Genomic DNA, 21,592 nt, shown 5'->3' with positions numbered 1-21,592 from the left:
CTAATACAATTATGTAAGACCTGTAGGTAAAACGTGCTTCTAAAACCATCCGCAAGTCTTTATTCTAGGACGGTATGTTTCGTAATGAAGTATTATGCTAGAATTTAATCATGACCTAAGGCCCTCACTTGATCTCTGATGTTTTGATCTATAGAAAAACTACAAACTAATTAGTCCTCCTGTACGGTGGGTTTGAGTATAGCCTACTATCTGTTTAAAGCATTACTAACTATTAGATAAACTCTTGGATCTTTATTTTAATAAGTAATGTACTTTGGCTTAGCAACTTAACTATAAAGAAAAGAAAAATGCACCTGTTCCTAGGATAAGACACCGGCTAGTGAAATTTACTACAAAGAAGTAAGTATCAGACTAGATTTTAGCTTAAGTTTATGATCCAAAGAGTGCTGTTATTGTTGATTAGTCGACTAAATGACAGATGCCACATGTAATAGCATTCTAGACTAGGACTTTTATGGTAACACCTCTAGTCTACTCCTACATCCCTTCCTCCCCTACCTTTGTGTTGCTTATTTTTCTGGCTATTAACACTGGGATGATGTGTCATTTTAACGTTTAAAGATTTTTAAAAATCCGTATAAGAGATTGTAATCTACCTTCTCAAGGTATATTCCGCCTCCTTTGCTGGACTATGAACACAGCAAATTAGTCCCATTTGGGCAATCTTTTTTGACTTAACCGGATGACTGCGAAGGTTACTCCCTTTCTTAATGGGCCATGCGCGACCATTGGCTTTATTTTGGTGCTTTTGTCCAGCCTTGTACACTATTCATGGACGTAAGGACTCCTGTTCCGTCGTCAAGTTCACGATAATAAAAGTACACGAAAAAGATCGTGACTATCTATAAAATCAGCAGTTTAGACGTCCTGTTTCGAGTTAATCTTCACCGAACTGCTGGGAGGTTTCACTTGAGTATATGCCCTTGTGACATTGATCCATCACGGTGGGCTGCCATCCTTGGAGTGACTCTTCGCCCAATGTAGTTACAAAATATCTTGATGTTTCGTAACCCGCTACTATACTTGGGGTTCTTGAAATCTAGATGAAACATTAAGTAGGCTACCAACTTCAACGAAATCAACACAAAACAAGTATCATCATATCGCGATGGTTGCCTTGCTGAGAGATATAGTGATCAGGGTGGCGCTGACCAAGGAGAGTTCTAAAGTAGCTTTACGCTCGACTGGATAATTGCTCTTGGTAATGGTAAAAACTCGAGCAGGCGACAGACTTTAGGAAGGTTTTATCTTACCTTTGACATTAGAACCACGGGTTTCGTGCTAAACGAATCGAGCTATAGGAAGTATTTAATATTATGTGAAATCGTCTGTTGCAATGAATTTATTAGTACTTTGTCACTTGGCTAAATAACATTTGAAGAAGAATTGCTCCTGTCATATTCTAAGGTATTTCCCTCGGATAGATTAGTGACTTGTTTCATCGATCCCGTCGAGCATGGAGGGTGTGTTGTCCTTAAACCAAGTGAGGCGAAAATGTGGACTGCAGTGAATAGTTGCGGACGAAAGCTTCGGTCAACCTCTATTCAAATCATGTGATGCGTAAACAATACTCTGCACTCGTCGCGATGCCTATTACACTACCCTTTAAAATTGTGTCTATGTTTAAATTTTTTCTTAAAAATTCTATAACGCTTTAATTAATAATGGTTTATATTGATCCCTTATATATATATATGTTGAAATTGAGATAATTTAATGTAGTTTGTATTAGAGGAATTGCTTTCTGACTTAAAGCCTTTACCGCTTTTTAAGGTTTAGTAATGACTCAAACGATTTTGCATGTGGCTCCCCTTCATTAAATTGTTTCAATTTTTATACGAAATTTTTATGATCACTCCATCTTAAGGAATTTTTTTTAAGCGTTTGGGTTACTATAAAGGATAGCTTATTTAGAGACCTTAATTTAATAATGCGTAAACTTTCAAACGATAATTAAAATGATGTAAATGTCTTTTAGATCAAGGCGAGTCTTATACTTAGGTTTCTCGTGAATGTGTCAGTAAGGCCACAATATCTCGTCAAAGCTCAAAATAATCCGAATCGTCCTTGCAAGAACCTGGGCTTCCAAAAATCTTGAAAAACCGAGATGTAGCTCGACTTGTACGTCCAGCACCGTAGTGTACAAAAATCATAGAAACAACATTAGATATACCAATTTCAAGTTCGACCGTCTTGAGAGCATTGCATTCCGCCGGGTTTAATGCGAAGAATAAGTTAATTAAACCCACTCTGAAAGATCGTCACTAGTGACTAAGATTTGAGTTGTGAAGAAGTACGAAAATTGGTCCGTTTCGGACTGGGAAAAAAGTAATTATTCTTTCCATGATCTAACACCAGAAGGGACAATAATTCCTTGGAACCTGAAAATCACTATTGGTTTAGGGCTCAAGTTTTGTCCCACACCCCCTTCTTTAGCCATGAAAGATTATGGAGAAGCTTTTGACAAAACTGCTAGAGGAATCATCTTAGCATTCCACTTTGAGGATTTTTCTGGTAAATATTTCGGACGAGACCAATACCCATCGATATGGTTCGATGGTATCAGGTGGCGCTGGAAGCGATCCGGGGATAATCGAATACTTGATCCCCAAGTGGTGCAAATGTAAAAACGTGGGAGAGGGTGGATTATGATATGGTTCCTGTATAACATCTGTGGGGTTCGGATATTTGGAAAAAGTGGCAGGGAGCGTCTCCGCAAGCACGTATTTAGACATTATTAAGAATGACCCCTCAGAACATGCGATTGGTATGGTCTTGATCTTGATGAAATGGTCTTCCAGCAGTATAATGCCTCCTGTCACACTGCACTATCGGTGCGATCATGGCGCCAATTACAGTCGTCCCAACTGCTAGACTGGCATCCGCAATCTCCTGATCTCATCCCGTTGAGTATGCATATGGGGAATCTAAAAGAGAAAATTGGGACCATATGAATCAACTCCTGCTAACTTGTACGAGCTTTGAACACGTGTACAAACAGTATGGAAATGTATAATACCGGGTCAAAGATTACAATCTGATTGCCAGTGTACCAAAGAGGATACAGGCAGTGATTCTGGCAAAAGATAGTTATACCAATTATTAAAACCACCTCGTTTAATATTAAATAGTTTTCTACGTGCAAAATTGTTTCTATAATCTTTCAACTTTACAAGCTCGTAGTCCTTTCGAATATTAAACCAATTTAAGATCAAGTATTAACAAAATGTAGCTAGAACATGAGAGTTTACAGTATATAAATTTCAAATTAATCCATCACGTTATTGAAAAGTTATTCTGCATTAAATGAGAAAATGCAAAACATTGAAACAATTTTGCTCGATAGTTAGATATTAATGATGTATTAACTTGATTAAATGTGTTTTATCTGATAGTACATACTTTTCATATAAAACAGTAGTATACAGTACTAGTACTGTGCTATTATGCTAGTAATATTGTGCTATGCACTAGTTAGGAGTGCCCTTTTGTGGACTAAAGTCGTCGAAAGTTAATAGTATACCTGCTAGTATATAGTGCGGTGCTGGTGTAGAAGTATAGTAATAGTACTGCATAAAGAGTGTTATTTACTAGTATATATAGATACGAGGTGCACACCTCCAAAGGATCAATTGTTTCGCTCTTTAGGAATGTAAAATAATGGCGTCTTACCATCATAACAAATTTCGTCGTTCATTTAAAAAGGTAATTTTGCACGTTGTTGGCCTGCATAATCGTAATAAATCTTTTTTTAAGTAGAATAATAAAATTGCTTAATTAATTTGTTCTTCGTTGCTTATTCTACATATTTGTGTAAATAAAAAGCTGCTCATTCATAAGATTGCACTATAATAGTTTCTGAATTGGATTAACTAGATGAGACATTAAACGCGTATTGTTAAACTTCTATGCAATAGAGTTAATTTTACCGTGTAATTAATTCGTTTTTCGCTTAGTAAAATAGTATAAGTTAAGTAGGTCTTCATATTATAAGAGTATTTTAGGCGTAACTATTAACAATAATCTATTTTCTATACCAGTTTTCACTGATTAAGTAACTAACTATTCTTATATCGGGCTAGCTAATCACTGTCCCAAACTTTTAAAGCATACGTCTAGTACTACTATTTTATGCTGTTCGTTTAAAAGGGGTGTATCACGTAAAACAACATTTAAAGAAGGGAAAACCTTCATCCTATGTCCAAGAATTCTGTATATATATTTATAAAATACTCTAATAATAATAAATAATAATAACTACGAATATATAAAAAATTGTAATATAATTTAACTAAATTTCAAAAGAACCGCAATTAAGGTGCTCTAACTACCTAGCCATGGAAAACTAAGTTTTCCTTAACCTAAATCAAGTCTCTAAATGTTTATCGCAAAGTAAACGAGAATTAAGTAGTAAAAAGGACTCTTAGCTGCTGCACGCCAACTTCATCAAATAAATATTTTGGATGTAACAAAAGTCGCTTAAAAAAAACACAATTTTTTTTCAACTTTCTAGTAATGCTGTGCAAATAATCGATTACATTTAACACTGCAAATCAAGGTAATTTTGATAACTTAGATTTTTGAAAAAACTGTTTATTTCAAACTTTTTTATTAAATAGAAAATTTGAATTAACAGAGAGGTTAGCATTTTTAAGTCAAAACGTCACATAGTAAATATACTATTATAATCGTATACTCGAAAATTTACAAATATTTTAATTTTAATAAAAATACTTGGAAATAAGCCCAGTGCGGCTCCGTATAAGATTGTCTTACGACTTCTAAGTCAATGAATAACCCTACTTCTCTAAGTATGTTTACATAGTTCTTATATAACAATTGCTATATGGCAACTACTATCTAAGTTTAGATGTCTGGTTCTATACAAAAGTTTAAGTTGGTCTTCTAATAAACTAAATGTTATGCCCACTTTGTTTCCCATACCACAATTTTAATTTGTTCGCAAGCCATATACTAACTCCACTGATAAAAAAAAAACCAGTTCTTTATTCAATACCTTAAAGATAAGTTACTGGATAAGAAGACGGTGTCATTGTGCCCAACTAAAATTTAGCAGCTGTATTACCTTAATAAAGAGGGGTTAATAAAGTTTTTCTTTTTTTAGGTAATATTACTAATTATGTTAGTCAACTCTTAATAAGTTAATCTGTATATCAACTATCATGTTAATCTGCTTACAAACTGACAGCACTACTAAAATACAAGCTGTTTACAAAGTGGTAAGAATAGAAAAATTGTTGTTTTTTTTTTTAAACACAATTTTATCGTTGCCGTTGAAAGCAGTTAAACTTTATTCGTTGACTTTAAAATTATCATCCTAAATTTATTAGATAAATGCAATATTAATTTAGAAGCAAAGTTAGCCGACAATTTTTTTTAATCCGTACAAAAAATAAATTTGATTAAGCAAACGAAATGGCTGAAGCATCCAGAGTGTATAAGTCCACAATAACAGCAACTTTCGTTTTTGAAAAAGAAGGAACGGAAATTATTGTAACGTGCACTCCACCCTCATCAATAATTTCCTTAAAGTAGGCCAATAAGTAGAAATTAAGCATTAAATATTAACGATGTAAAAAGTATGAACTATTAATAGAAGTGAACATGCATTTTTCAGTACGACTACTACTTAAATATGTTTTGATTAGGTAAAAAACATATGCATACACAATATATTAAAACAAGATGTAGACGTCATAACTAAAACGATTAAATAACTTACAAAAAATTGTAATAATTCTTACGGTGGGAGGACACGAATTAAAGGTGAAACGGCACTAAATATTCTTAAGGAAACGCTATTTAAAATTTACCGTAACGGCAAGACCGCTACAAGACTTCTAAAAATAAGCTAGTTAGTGGCTTTTGTAGATAATTTTCATATACTTAAAACTTTTGTATCCGTACATGACGACACGCTAAGTTTCTTTACACAGCTTTTAAAACACTTAGGGTGAGTCTACATCATTCAATTAGTATCAAAAGGGAAAATCACGGCTAATACAAAGTCGGCCGACCCATGTTGAAAATTTCAATGACCCATTTAAACTTACTTTCTTAAATTCTGGCTGGTTTCCGGCGAAAAAGATGTGTGGAGTCCTCTCAATAATAAACGGGTCGAACATAGCGTAGGGATAGCAACCTGGTTTTATAAAAAGTTTAACTAAAAATAACGCAAGCGTGCCGCCTTGAGAGCAACCCAAAGTATCTGGAGATGTTGGGGCTAAATGCCGCCAGTAAAGCATCTGCTTTAAAATGCGCAAGCGGTCATTGGTGGGAATATACTTGTAAACATCATCGACGTTCTGGCCGGACGTGCCTAAAAATCTAATATAAATGTAATTGAGTTTTCAAAATATAGCAAAAAGTTTTAATATAACGCGTTATAACAAAATTATAAAAGTTCATTTATATATAAAAAGTTTTATAATAGATCTACGAAACTCTATGTTATCGATAACAGCGTTATAGGGATTTGTCACGCATTCCCAGCTGTTCGGAAAGTTTCCCATGGATGGAAAGAGACACCAGTGAAGACTTTGTTGGGGTAGAAGAACACTGGAAGGGTCATTTTCTCCAGGTAATAATGTTATGGGTATCCTAAATTAGTTACATATATATATCACTTTTAAACTATTTGAACTGACCAACTAATACTGAGAGAAAACCAAAAAGAGAACAAGATAAAAGATTTTTGTTTGATTTTTAAAATGTTTGGTAAAGTATACTTTTTCTAAAAAGGTTGCACGTTTTTTATATAAAGGACTCTCTACCCTAAATAAATACAATGCTTTAAGGTAGCGTTAGTCATGCCTTTTCTCAGAATAAATTAGTAAACAGTAAAGGCTCCTTCCAAGTAAATAGTAAACTGACGTCTCACACCACAACTAAAAAAGTAATAATTCCGAAACTTTATAATATTTTTTCTAACAAAAGAAATCCAGTACATTTCAAACACATATCAGGCATATGCGCTCATGTAATCTTTATTTTATATTTTTTAGTAATTAGATTTTATTTTTCCCGGCGTGAACAGTACAAAGTCTAATGCTCTGTAGTACTGCCGCAACACCGAGTCTTTAGTATTAAAAACCTCTAAAGAACAGCTCTCACAGTGCTTTTTTGCAAAACTTTTTTCTTTTGAATATATAATATAATTTACAACCCGAAATTACTTCTCTAGTTTTGCCGACGGCCCGTGCAATTAATAATATCATTAAAGAAACTTAATATAAAACAACCCGCTAGCCAGTTGTGCAAAAAAAGCATCTAAATTATTTAAGGGAGTCACGATTTCGTCTTTTAAAGATTCCTTTTTCTGGAAAATTAAAGAAAATTGGAATTATTTTTAATTTTATAAGGCATCTCTTACAGAACTTTGGACTATTTTTGCCGCCTCCACAGTGGCAGTTCGGCTTAATAAATTTCCGGCCACAATTAAACGGGCAATCTTTGAACTTTCTTTTTGTTGCTAAAAAATCAGAAAAAGTTAGTTAGAAAATTAAAAAAATTCAAGGAATAAGTAGTGAATTATAAAAATGATTTAAATATTAATAACTACACAAGCACAGGAAAAAAAGTGTTGTAAACGTGGATTTATATATATTAGCCCTCGTGATTTTTTTATAATAAAGCAAAAAAGCGGATAGTATACAAGGCACACGTAAACAGTATAAAAGTAGTTAGTGTATAAAATTTATATAAAAATTTCATTTAAAATAGATACTTTTTCGTCCCCGAGAAAACCAAGAAGATAATCGATCAATAATTGAAGGGAATTGTTATGACGATAATTAGCTTCCATTTCAATTCCAGAAATCAGACAAACTTTTTTCTCAGAGCCTTCGAATTACCAAAATTAGGGATATATAAAATCAAATTGGCATATATTAATTTTTATTAAATATTAAGGAAGTTAACTTATTAAAAATAAAAGTGATGTTAACGTGGCAAGTAAAAATATTAAGTTAATAATTTTTTAAAAAATGTTTTTCTTTTTTGTGTAAATTTAATATTAAGTTAAAATAAAAATAAAATATAAGAATTAATTTCAACTTGTTAACAAAGAAACTATACAGGTAGAGCTAAACAAGTAAAGTGTAAGAAAGTCTAACATTGTTAAAAGTAAAGATCAGCAGAGTTAAATTGTAAACTTATAAACTAAGTTGTGTTTAAGTGTTTTGATATAATTATATAGATAATAGTTTTAAGTCTTTACTAATAAATTATAACCTGCCAGACGGTTAAGAGGGGGCTTTACCTGTTCAGCCATCCCGGGAAAAGTATACTTTTCTACTTCAAAAGATTGGTTGACTTCTTTACCACAAACAATAATAACAATCCCTAAGAAAAATTTAAAAAAAATTAATTTGGCTTATATAAGATTATAATTATGCCAGCCTGTTAAAGCCGAATCATAAGGTAGACTTCCTGAAAGAGCAATCCTCCCGCTTTCATCTTCAAGATAAATTACATCTCCTTTACTAATATATTTGTCTCTTTTAGGTTGAACAACCAAAGCTCTCTACAAAAAATTACGAACTTAAATAAATAGAAGATAAAATTATTATTAATTACTCTTATTTTTATAATTTTATATTATTACAAACTGAGCAACTTCTGAGATAAAAGTTTTTTTATATTTTAAATTCGAGTTACGTAACTGTAGTACTTTACCTACTTTAAATTATTTTATTTTATAAATTTACTGTTCTAGTTTTTTTTAATAATTCTCTTACTTTAGTTGTACTAATTCACTACTAAAGAGACTCATATTAAGCTTTATTAAATACTAACTTAAAAATAAGTGAAAAGTTCATTGAAAAAGCTACAGTGATACGTGAAATTTCTTTTAAAAGAAAACTGAGTATAGTCGCTACATAACTTCAGCTATAAATTCGTCAATGGTGTTAGCCTTTAATAGGGTTTCTCTATACAAAGTGCCTGCTACGCAGCAGTACACGCCTTCCTGAATATGCAACAAACTTTCAAGAAAGGGTGGACAGTCTTTAATAAAATAAAATTTTATAGAGAAAAAGATCAATTACTAATTTAAATAAAAATGGATCATTCTTTATATATTCTTACCGGGCCACAGCTTCTTAGCTGTTAAACAAGAGGCTTTTTTTAGTTGTGTTAACCGCTGGTAATATAAACTTGCATATTGATGCTCAAAGTTTAAATTCTTAGGCAGTGTAAAAGTATCAATAACTTGGTAGTCAGTTTTAGTTCTTTGAAGTTGAAGGCCTGCTAAATTAAATGAGAACTATAGTAAATTACCGCAGTTATTAGAAAAGATATCCGTTGAAGGGGAGACTGACTAATCGTTTTAAGTAGCAAGTTATTGTTAAAAAAACTGTTAGAAGTAACAGCATAATAAAAAACAGAAATTGGGCCAAAAGTTAACATTATTATCAAAAAAATAAAATTTATTCTGGAAAACATTTTATAAAAAAACCGTAACTCCACTAAAATAGCTAAAAAATCCTAAAAATGATTTTAAAGAAAATATAACGCGCAGAAGATAAAAGAATTATTTAATAAATACTTTAATAACGTGAAATAACACAGTAGCACCTATAATACAATACAAAAGTGAAGGTTCAGCTACACTTGAATAACTTATTTAGTGCTTCCGTTTAGATATTATATAAAATTACTATAAAAATAGAACGGTCTAAACTTAAACGTTAATAAGGTTTCATAAATTTGTTAAAACTTAATGTCTTGTTAACGTTAATAGTAATAAACTAGAATAAGGAAAACCTTTTAAATCGACTAAACCTGAATCTTTAAGCGCAACAGAAACTTTACTGGTTTTCATCACATGTGGAAATATTAATATACTCTTATACTTTTAAAAGAGACCAAAAAGTAAATGAGCGACCAGCGCCACAGTTTAGTGTTATCGAAATATATTAGTAAAATGAGGAAGTAATTTGATACTCTAACCCAACTCCGTAAGCTTTTTACAAATAACAGAACTGTTTACGTAAGTCCCCCTTTTAAGCTGAAATAGAAAATTAATTGCTAAACACAAGGCAGGGGGAACAAAATGCCATGCCCACAGACCACCCCCCTGAGCTGGTGGCCAAGTTATAGCCACCATTGAAGAACTGACAACAAAACTAGATTATTCAAACAAAAAGATTTGCGAACTTGAAAGTAAAGTAATAACTCCGATTTTAACCCCTCGAAAAAACGAAAGGGCTGTTCTTTAGCTTTAGAAAATCCCAATTCTAATAAGTTTTTATTGCTCATGCCCGCAGATGAAGTTGAAGTCGCTATCATTAGTACTAAGAATGATATCACTACTAATAGTAAGAACTATAATAAAATTAGTGGCTGTAATAACAAATATAGTACCAGTAACGATAGTAGTAAGTATAAAATTAATAACAATTATAGTGAGGCCGTAGTCTTAACAATAACAGGTATACCACTACAATATGAGCAGTAACAGTAGTGGAAACGCTTCCAAAAATAATATCAAGGCGACCACCAGCGACAATACTAGTAACACATCCCCAAATATAAACATTCCTTTCATAGTTCTAAGTGAAAAGCTTAAATGACAGGATATAGTTTCCTTTGTATCAAACAGTAACATCAACAACTTCAACTCAAGGGATACCCGAAATGGCATTAAAGTTTTCCTCAAGCTCTGACGACTTTCGAAAAAAAACAAAGCTTCTTTAAGAAGTATACCTTCAGAATTGGACTGCGAGGAGATCAATGATCTACAACAAAATGGATTCCATCCGTTAAAAGTGGCTCGAATGAAAAGCTTTAGAGACGATAAGAAACCGCTTCCATCTGTTCTTATGCATCTACCGAGATCTGAAGTATCAATTTTTAAAGTTACTTCTGTTTGCCTTCTCAATCCTTGTGGAAAGCCTGAATAACAACACCAGGATTGATTGCCATCGCTGTCATCTTTTCGGCCATAACTCAAATTACTGCGCCCCAGCCCACAAATGCGTCAAATGTGGTGAAAATCAGGTAACTAAAGAGTGCACAAAAACACCGGAGACTCCACCAGTTGTCAGGGCCATACTGCTTATTAACTCCGTGAAAGCCCCAAGTAAATAACGAAATGAATCTCGGTATGAGCTGTCCTAACTCCGTAATTCTATGTGGGCGATCTGAATTGCAAAAATTCATTATCCTAATGGAGAAAAAAAATTCTCAAGTACGCCGAAGATAAGGGGTTAATGTTTTGGGCCCAGACAACCCAACACGCATTCCTAAGTGGTGTACTGCTGATGTACTATCGAAGTTAAACAGAAGATTTTAAATGAGCTTTCTCAGATCACCTACTCGTAGTCCTCGAAATAGGCTCCCCAGAAGTCGCCTTATTATGTAAATTCAAAAAAAAAACTTTTTTAGAATCTTCTAGACGAAAACTTAAAGGCGGCCCTTTAAGACCTAATCCGCCCGCACTTTTCACTGACTCAGTAGCTAACTTTGAAAGCACGATCATTCAATCATATCAAAAGTCCTTCCTCTACAAAACAAACATATTTAAAAACCACCTCTGCCGGTAAAAGTTGAAGTTCTTCTTCAATCCAGAAAACAGCAAAAGAAGAAGTTTTCGTTAACTCGACCCCCTGAATATAAACGATTACTAATCAACCTTGACAAAAAGGTCAAAAAAAACTTCCCAAGCTTCCCAACCGATACGGGAGAGTAAGCTTTCTAAATTAGGGAATAATAGCCCTCGTTCTTATTGGGAATTCATTAATTGGGTGAGGAACCGTCATAAACAGAACAGCTTCCTATAAAATCGTAAACTGGGTCTGTTTACGACGACATAGAGAGAGTCTCCTGTACCAACGCCCACCCTTAACAATTTCTTCAGATAGGACAACTACCCTCACACAACTCTTATTTTCCTCTTGTGAGGTGAGCAAGCACTGCTAAAGGATCACACAAAGTTCGAAGAGGTACAATCAATTATTAACAACTCAACTAAATAAGTCACCAAAACCTGATGGCATAACAAAACTCATGGAAAAAAACAACTGAGTCGATCATAAAAACTCTCACTCTTATAATTAATGCCACTCTTAATTTTTCAGTACTTCTAGATCGATGGAAAGTGGCCAATGTTATTTTCCTACCAAAATTAAAAAATCCTTTCTCAAACTCCGCGGACTATCGCCCAGTAAGCCTACTATCCTGTGCTAGCAAAATAGTAGAGGCAGTTATGCTCAGGCGATAACAGAAATATGTAGGACAAAATCGCATCACTTCTGGAAACCAATTTGGTTTCAGAAGGGCCATTTAACTACTCAGCAACTCTTGAGGGTTCACCGAGCACGTGATAAAGGGATTTAGCAACAACAAGTCCACGTATGCTGTTCTCTTAGGTATTGAAAAGGGCTTTTGAGAGAGTTTGGCAAAGCTGGTCTCATAACTAGAATGATCAGCCCAAGAATACCAGATTACCTCCTCCCTTATTAAATCATTTCTGCACCGCAAAAATTTTTTACAAAAATTGGAAAGGCTTCCTCAAGTTAAAAGGGACTCAGGGAAGGCGACCACTCTATCACAACTTTATTCGGCAAAGAAAAGGAAAGAAAACCCTACTACCCCACCAAGTTTTTTTAATCCTTTGGACAGGGTGTGTTTTCTTTCTATTTTTCCACAACACATAGACAGTTCTTCCCTACTCAGAGGGAAAACAAAAAGTTGTGAAAATAGGACGGGCAAAGGGGGTTTGTACAGATAATAATATTATATTTAATAATACTTACCTTGTAGAAAATCCAAACCCTAACCCTAAATTTCTTACCAAAGTCCCTTTGCCTACGAGAATACAAAAGGCTGAAAAGGATTTATATATTTAATAGTTTACCAATGTCTTTCTTTGACAATATAATAGAAAATCTAACTTTTCATAATCTTACTCCTTTAGGCACCTTACTTCCTCGTAACTTAATTAAAATTATTGGTCTCGGCCCTGATAAAATTGAGTTTTATTATAATTTACAAGATCTTTATAGACAGATCAGACTTTAGATTTTTTTTAATAACCAAACAAGTTTAACTTAATGAAAAGTTAAAATGTTTCGTTCCTAACGCTAATTTCGATCCTCCTAAATTTGATATTACTGAGATATTTTTAAAAACTATCGAAAACATACCATGTTATCTTAAAAAAAAAAAAGAAACTAAAAAGGCTAAACACCTTAAATTTTTTGTGACAGATAAAAATTAAGGGCCTACCATTATGACCAATTCCCAATATATTAATTGGGCCCACAACCATTTAAATTCGCCTGTTTACAAGCATTGGAAACAGATAAAAAAAAGTTATTAGTGTCTTTAAAAAGAAAATTACGTTATTTTATAACGGACTTCTTTTGAAACTAAATCATTAAAGGATAAAAACATCAAATTTTTTAAACAGTTATCCATGACTTAGATAAAAGGTCTCTCAGTTATTTTTATGCCATGCCTAAACTTTATAAATTAGGGCGTGAAAGAACTAATCCATCCCTGACCTTTAGTTGCCTATCATAATAAACCTATGGTAGGTTTAGCTAAATGGTTGCCTTTTAAGTTATGTCCATTAGTTCTAAAAATACCATCCTTTATAAAAAAATTCTGGGAAGATTTTACCTTTACTATAAGGTAAACTTAGAAAGTACTATCCTATGTTCACTAGATATAGAATCGATTTATACAACTGTCCCAATAGAAAATTTATGATTTCTGTGGAATACTTTTTTCTAAAATACTCTTCAGACCGTGAAAATTTCATTTGTACATACTATGAAGTCAATATATCTTTTGTTATACAGTGTCTTTTTACTTAATGATATTTTATACCAACAACTAAACGGGATTCCTATGGATAATCCTGCTGCTCCAGATTTGGCTACTTATATTTGGCGTATTAAGCTTTAGAGTTTCATAAATCCTCTCCTTATATAAAGTTATATAAAAGATACATGGATGATACATTGCCCATATGGATAAAAAATGACAAAGTTCAACTTTCGGACTTTATCAACCCTATGTCACAATGTACTAAGCTAAACTGGACTTTGGAGTTAACCAGAACAATTCTATTTCCTTTCTATATTTATTTATTTGGAAAGACAATAATTGAATTGTTCATAAAACTAATGAAAAGGGACTCGACTTATAACTCTAACAGTACACATCCCCCTAGCACCATAAATAGACTTATTGCGACTTAACTCGCAGGAATTCGATCAGAGGTTTCATTTCCGTAAACAAGTCGCAGTTGTTTTTAATGGACAAAATAATATTCGTTGTTTGGATCTTGTCCCCAATTTGCAACCGTTTCTGACTTATTTCGAGTATAACAGGAGATAGTTAGTGAAGACTAGTACCCACTCGTTAAGGATATTCTATTTAGCGTCCTGTGATTATACTCAAAAGTTCATATATTTATATATATTACTTTTTTACCAAACCTAACTCTGAAATTTTTAATTATTATGAAATCCTTATATATGAACACTGAATTTAGGGTATTTGATGGTTACATTAGTAATCCCCTTGAGGTACATATTAACTTGTATACAATAATGTATACTAAAAATGTATATGCTTTAATAAAAACATAGAAAGGCTTACCAAAAACTCATTAATTTAAAAGCTAATAATAATAGTTTTCCATACACTATCATCCCTAAGCAAAACTTAATTTATAAGGCTAAACTTAGAGAAAAGATAGGGGTGAGTATTAAAAAAGCTGAGCTCAAGTTTGACTGTCAAACAGCAATATTGAAGTCTTGTAGAGACCGCAGCATAGAGATTAATAACGCAGCTATTAATCTTTACCAAAATAAAGTTGTTAAAGTTGTAGATTTTTTCTCTGAAGAGCGTGTTGAGAGTGGTAGGTCTCATAAGTAACTGTTTTTTATTAATAACCCAGGTCTGGACGTGCATGCTCTTTTATGAAACGCTACTGATCTCTCCAAAGATTAAAATTGGTATTATTTGGGTGCTATGGTAAAATTAAAAAAGGAGGATACCCTAAAAAGAAACTCCAACAAAATTCTAATTGATATGAACAAACTGCTTGTTAGATAAAACCGACACGACAAAACTTAAAGAAGTTGTAGCGAAAAAATTTAAACCGTATAAAAACCAAGTGGAAAAAATTAAGATTCTTAAAAAAAATAGTGATAATATTAAAAAGACTTTTAGGATTAAAATCAATAAGTAAGAATAATAAAAAGCATAGCAATAAAATGCCCAGGCCTGAGGTTAAAAGTGAAACCTTTCCACGTGTGAAAACTTCACATAACTATGTACCAAGATTGAAACTTCCTCGTCAAATAAAACCTGGAGAAAGGAACTAGCAATTTTCTTTTAATGAAAAGGAAACTATTAGGAAACCATGATATAGAAGTATTGTCTCATCAAGGATAAAAACTGTTCTAATATTAATAGTTCGAATATTGGATAAATACGGAACTTCCGATAGCAAATTCCCCTACCACATTTTTTTCCGGCAAAGATATGGAAAGAAGACCCCACTACCTCCCACCCCCAGTTACTATTATTTTAAATTACTTGAAGTAATAAAAGGAGAAGAAAAAAAATATAAGTTACATGAACTTTTGCAGAAACTGCTCCCCGGTCTCTCGATTTTTAAGTAATTTACACTTTGCTGATATACATATCGTCCTCGGGACGCAAGTGTTTTCATCATCATCTAAATTTGCTTGTATAATGAGTTCGTCATCTGTGGGTTCATTAAACGGAGTTAAACTTATTTTTCTACTAAAATTATCCATTCGTCCATGTCAGCTGCTACATTGCCAAGCCAAATCCGGCCTTATGGGTTTTAAACCAATTCAATCATTTTAATTTTTTTGCAGTCACTAATATGGAGCGCGTTGAAATGTTCATTTACAAATTTCTTATTACCTAGGCACCCAAAGGACTGAGCGTGAGATACCTCAGCAAATAACTTTTTTAATTTGATTTCTATGCCTTACTACTATCCTTCCTTAGTACACTAGACAAAAGCTTTTATCTTTCAGCTCCTCTATTACCTTAGCGGGCCCTTCCCTGTTCTCCACTTTTGTTTTGCATTCAGGAAACTCCATGAAAACACTGTCACCCTCTTTTATAGTTTCCTTATGGCAAGTTTTTTGACGTACTGCTTTATCATGTTTATATCTAGATGCGCTTGCCTCCTTAGCCCATATCCCTTTCATGGCTTCAAGTTTGTCTAAGGTACGTTAGCGCTTTGAAAGAGATAGCCCTCTTATGAAACGTCCGAAATTTTACAGTGTTCAATGTCACCGAAAGCAACTTTCTCTTCAAATAACATAAATACTGGACTGACTTTTACTGTATGAGGTGTGCTAATGTATTTATAAAGGAACTCATCTAAAATGCTATATTTATTTCGAAACTACATTTTAGTAGAGACTTCTTTAATGTATGAATTGCTCTTTGAGCTAAGCCGTTACTGATGGTACATGGTTATTATAAAGTGTCCTTCAATTCCTAATTCTTTTAAATAACTCCTTTGGCCCTTACTAGTGAAGGTACTTTATCCACTGGAATTTTTTAAGGAATTTTTCATTAAAAAGTTTTTCACCAAAAGTTTCCTTAACCCATCTAATATTTTATTTTTTGAGCCGCCTTGCCCCACACAAAGCGAGAATACCTGTCCACCACTATCAGTATGCTACCGCAACCCTTCAGACGTTTTTGGCTTCTTCATTATGTCGGTCAACAGCCAAATGTCTGATGGCTTCATGTTTTATCAATTAAATGAAACTCTTCTCGGAGTTTCCATCTTTTTTGTCCAAATTTTTGGCAAATAACACATCTTTCTACCACCCTGTCCACTAAACCATGCAATCTCTTTTCTTCTACAGTCAATTTTAACTTTTTCTTTCCTACATGGAACCAAGCTGAGTGTAATTTTTGTAACTCACTCAAATTAACCTCGAATTCTTTACTTTGAATTGCGCTATTGTCTAAAGCGGTCGAGAGAGTGAATCAGCCAACAAATTAGTTTTTCCAGGAATATACTTAAGTTTCCAATTAATGTTACCCGTTAACTATTTAATCCGATTTATTCTTTCTTCTCTCATTGTGACAGCGTCGTGCTCTTTCTGAAAGACTCCTATTAAACTCTTATGGTCAGTTTCCACCGTTAATTGTTTATTACTAGCTGTATGTAACACATTAATTTATTAGTTCACCATGTAACACTGTATTTTTTCTGTGCATCGAAAATTTAGAGCTGACAAAGACAATGTAGTATACACGACCCTAGTATCTTTTACTAAAAAGGGCCCCTCCCATGCCTATGCCATTGGCGTCGGTTTGCAAAAATTAATCCGAAATTTTCGCTAATATTTTCATCACATAGACCTTCTATAACATGTAAAACTGTTTCCATGCCCGATCCTGCTTGGCTTCCCAGTTAAGCAACGGTCTACTACAACTCAATTAATAAAGGCATGTAAGGGAATTAGCATTGAAAACAACTCTAAAAACTACTGAAAGATCGTCATTCATTATAAACTCAAACAAAGCGTCCTAGAAAGGTACTCAAGAATCTAACTAGGTGACTTTTCATTTGAGTGTAATATCAAGGGCACGGTCATAATAAATCCTTTACCTCTCTGTGCCTCAATTTCAGTCTACGCCTCTGAGGTGGCTTATTAAGCCATCTAATGGACCATGAGCGTAAGATGCGTAATAAATTAAACCCTTTTTTTTTGCAACACCACATGGACTTATCATTCAGTGTTATAATTTTCATTGAGCCGGTAGGCTGTTCTATTTTAGGTTGTAAAAAAAAAAGTTGTTCGTTCTCTTTAATTTTCCGTAGAAAAGGCTCAGTTGGCGCCAATAATTACGGCAATTTTACGAACTAATGATAATTGGACTCAGGCTTGACTGATAAGTGAGGTAACTAATTCAGTTGTTTGTTTCCTGGCTTTACTGGCTTTACGTAAGTTAATTGACCACTCTCCAAAGAGCTAATTTACTAACGTAGCAAGATTAGACTTACTGATGCTAGTTCTGTCGAAAAACGGTCTGAAAATTATACATGTTAAGCAAAAGTTTTCTATTGTACTAATGTGTGAGTGCTGGGTTACTTCGGAAAGCTCTGGGGTCCGAAGGGTCGTACCGAAAGATATGCTTTTGAAACTGGTAAAAAGACGACGATGACTTAGCCCTTTGGTAGGTTTATCTTACTTGTCACATACAGCAAATTTAATCGTAAGTAACATATTGTGTCCGCTAACGAGACTTGTTTGAGCCTAATACTGACTATGTTGCTTAAATAGCACTAAATTGTATAATTTATTATAATATTTAAATTTTTATAATTGTACCTACGATGAACTTGAATAAACTTTGAATAGTCAACCCTTTCGTTAACAATCGTAAACTTTAGTCAATAATAGTCAACTTTCGTTAACACCAGTTTAGACTAAGATTTTTGACTTGGAGTTACTGCCCTGCTGCTATTTAACTACTTTACTAAAGTCAACCAACTACTGAAGTTAAAGTTATTCGACTTTGAAAACTAATTAAGTAGTTTAAGTAAGACTTTTAGATGATTCTAAAGTATTAAAAGTAGATCATTACTAAGACTCAATCAACAGGAGGTCAAGTTCCACCTAGATAAAAGTCAAATAGATCAATAGAATAAAGAAAACCTTAATACAAAGTACGATGATGTCCCTGTCTTGATGTTTCAAGCTATATTAATTAGAATCTATAGCACTCGCTCCCTTAGTAACAATAATTAAATAATACAATAAATTAACTTAATCTAACGGTGCTAAGGCGACGCCGTTTCTTCGCAAAACAGTGGCCTTAGCAAGAATAAAACATTAATTTTTACTGGTTAATGACACTACAACGACAGATAATTCTATATTTTAGTGCAGGTTCCTAGTAATACTTCAATCCGACCTTGAAGGATTCTTTCATACTTATTTCATTTGCAGGCTATCTTGAGGTGTCTTACATAACCGAAAAGTTAATATGGAAACCATTCATCACTCTCCACAAGAAGGGGCTAGTCTGCTTCAATGCCGTTTTAATTATTCAAATAGCTTGTATAATTTTAATGGTGTCCGTATAAAAACTCCTTATACAAAAAGACTATCCCAGTTTTATCCCTTTTAAGCAATCTACTAGAGGGTTCTGTCTATCTTGCATTGTTGGTACATTATTTTAAAAATTTAAGCACCTGAAGAAAGCTTGCTCCCGGGCTTCATCCGTTTTAACACAGTAGGCCGTGAGCTCTCTGCCCAACCATTTAACTGAATTTTGTGCAAATTTACATTTTTCTAACGTAATTTGACATTAAACGTTCCATATCTCCTGACTAAACCTAAATGTTTATTATAGTGTTCTTCCTTGGAGTCACTCGCCACTAAACAATCATCAACATAAACGTATGTATCAACTAAACCTGCAGTAATAAGATCTATACTTCTTTGATATTCAAAGGGGGCAGTAACGTAAAGAAAGGAGAGCACTGTTCATTGGGCTCGTCTTCCATCCGGTAGGGTGAATGCAAAGTACTCTTCCTACTTCCTTTTGTTTTTTGTCGATCTCTCTTTACTAAAAACCTCTAGCGTTAACAAAAGTGCTGAACACACTTTTACCTCTAACTATCATAGTGATATGCCTTTCATTTGGCGCTCTATACCGCTCTATAATACACCTGTCGTTTAAACCTTGAAGGGTGTCACATTCTCAAAAACGTTTCAGGTGATCTCTTAACTTCGTCTGTTGTCGGTCCTTAATATATCGCTTCTCTACGACTACTAGTATATGACTCCAACATCTCTCAGTGGTTCCTTCTAACATCCCAGCTCCAGAATTTTCGCACTCCCTCATGATAATCGTGGCTTTGGCTTTGGCTTTGGCTTTATTTCTCATATTTGCACCAGGCAGGCGGAACATACTCATTTTTTTGTTTTACCTTCAAGGCTCTAGTTTCATCACGCTCCTAACGTTAGGGTCCCATCTAAAATTGTATATCCTCCGAGCTATATGTTTTTTCTGGCTGACTTTCACTTTGTCTAATATTAAACTCAAAGTTGCTTTTCTATGCCACGCATGCCGGTTTTCGAAATACGACACTACATGATCTATTACTTTGTTTTATGGTTACCCTGCTTTGGGGAGGTGATCAGAGGTATACCTATTACTGTGGAGAGACTAAGGCTTTGTACTTACACGTCGAAAGACGGGCTCTCAAAATTGGTAAAAACCACGTAAGTAGATAAGTATTTAAGCAGGTGCTATCTTCCCTGTATTAGATGGACTATTACTACTGTCTCGAACCTATAGCTCCAAACGCTTTCGTTCTCAACTAGTCGCTACTAAGGAGTAGCTACAAAGCAACTTAGCTGTTTCAGTCAATAAGTTAATAGTAACCTAAGGATATTTACAGATCATCCCTTGATTCACTAAAGGAGCGTCTCCAGATGGCAGTTCTAGTACTCAATGCGTGGAGTGAGTTCAAAAATATACGAGTTTAGCATAATATAGCTCCGTAAAGTTAACCAAGATGACAGATATGTCTCCTTAGCGCCAAGACTAAGTGTGTATAATAAAAGCACTAAAATTTAGTCTATAATCAAACTAATAAGTTATTTGACTAGACTGCCGGCCAAATTGTAGTTCAAGTGACTCATCACCATTGTTTCCCACTTTTTCCTGAAGCGAGGAGATTTGGTACCTAATTTTTAAAATTGGCACTTGCTTAAAGAATGTCTAAAGCCCTAGTCATATCGTGATTAACTATATGTAACCGCACCTTCGCTGGTGCTGTTTAGTGTAAAGTTAATTGGTACGACCTTTTCTGTACAATAAGCCCCTCCTCCAAAAACTTTAAATGTGGTACTTTGGTTGCGCAATAAGTTTTTCCAATTTTAAACGCTTCAGAGGCCTTGTGGATAAAACTATTTCCTGAACCAGAGTCTAGAATTAACCGACGAGTAATACCTGCCCTAGAGGCCTCTCAACTTCATTACAAACACTATTACTATTACTGCAACGAGAATAACTACTATCTCTGGAAGTAACTTCATTTTACTATAAATATCTTTTTTGACCTTAGTTGGTGTATCTCTAATAAACTTTAGCACAATTTCTTTGGTTTTCCTCTAGTAGCTTTACCTGTATAACCACCTCTGCGATTAGAATATACGTCAGCAACTTCAAAACATGGCTCATTACTACTTGGCGAAGGTTTTAGCTTGAGAGTATTAGCGTTTTTAAACATACTACTTCTCCGTCCCAGTGCAGAAGGTCAGACCCACTTTTTTTTCGCTGAACTAATAAAGAGCACTTTCGAAAAAAATTCCTTAGATAAATCTTCGGTCCTAACTATACTTTCCTACGTTAGAGACATACAGACCCATAATATCGGTCTACTTTTTGGCTTACAGTTAAAAAAATTTCTAAATTCTCTTTGGCAATAAGAGGCGTAAATAAATCATGAGGTCAGCGTCCCAACATCAAGCTTAAAACCCATTTCTTTCTTTAAAGCTTGCATTTCTTT

The 21,592-nt window shown here is 33.9% G+C and overlaps 1 protein-coding gene across 1 annotated transcript; it reads right to left on the bottom strand.

The window, feature by feature from the left end:
- Nucleotides 1-5,444: 5,444 nt before the first annotated feature.
- LOC135146561 (uncharacterized) lies at nucleotides 5,445-9,872 on the bottom strand. The gene is made up of 12 exons (XM_064078690.1): nucleotides 9,808-9,872; nucleotides 9,130-9,288; nucleotides 8,927-9,048; nucleotides 8,443-8,566; nucleotides 8,275-8,385; nucleotides 7,769-7,884; nucleotides 7,415-7,513; nucleotides 7,284-7,360; nucleotides 6,487-6,642; nucleotides 6,242-6,369; nucleotides 6,096-6,184; nucleotides 5,445-5,567 (listed from the first exon to the last, which is right to left on the bottom strand). The coding sequence occupies exons 1-12, from the start codon at nucleotides 9,863-9,865 to the stop codon at nucleotides 5,445-5,447; spliced, it is 1,362 nt and encodes a 453-aa protein (XP_063934760.1). The 5' UTR covers nucleotides 9,866-9,872.
- Between the last annotated feature and the right edge of the window lie 11,720 nt (nucleotides 9,873-21,592).

Source organism: Zophobas morio, unplaced genomic scaffold (genome assembly GCF_036711695.1).
Source record: "Zophobas morio isolate AGI-343-1 ecotype UQ-CSIRO unplaced genomic scaffold, CSIRO_AGI_Zmor_V1 ptg000242l, whole genome shotgun sequence".
In the NCBI taxonomy this organism is placed as follows: Eukaryota; Metazoa; Arthropoda; class Insecta; order Coleoptera; family Tenebrionidae; genus Zophobas; species Zophobas morio.
This window is presented reverse-complemented; position numbering and strand designations above follow the sequence as displayed.

Excerpts from the sequence above, each read along its gene's own strand:
- LOC135146561 (XM_064078690.1), bottom strand. The coding sequence starts at position 9,865 with ATGAAAACCAGTAAAGTTTCTGTTGCGCTTAAAGATTCAGGTTTAGTC. Across the intron at positions 9,289-9,807 it reads AGGTTTAGTCGATTTAAAAG|GCCTTCAACTTCAAAGAACT; the intron begins GTTTTCCTTATT and ends TTAATTTAGCAG. Across the intron at positions 8,386-8,442 it reads TTATGATTCGGCTTTAACAG|GGATTGTTATTATTGTTTGT; the intron begins GCTGGCATAATT and ends AATTTTTCTTAG.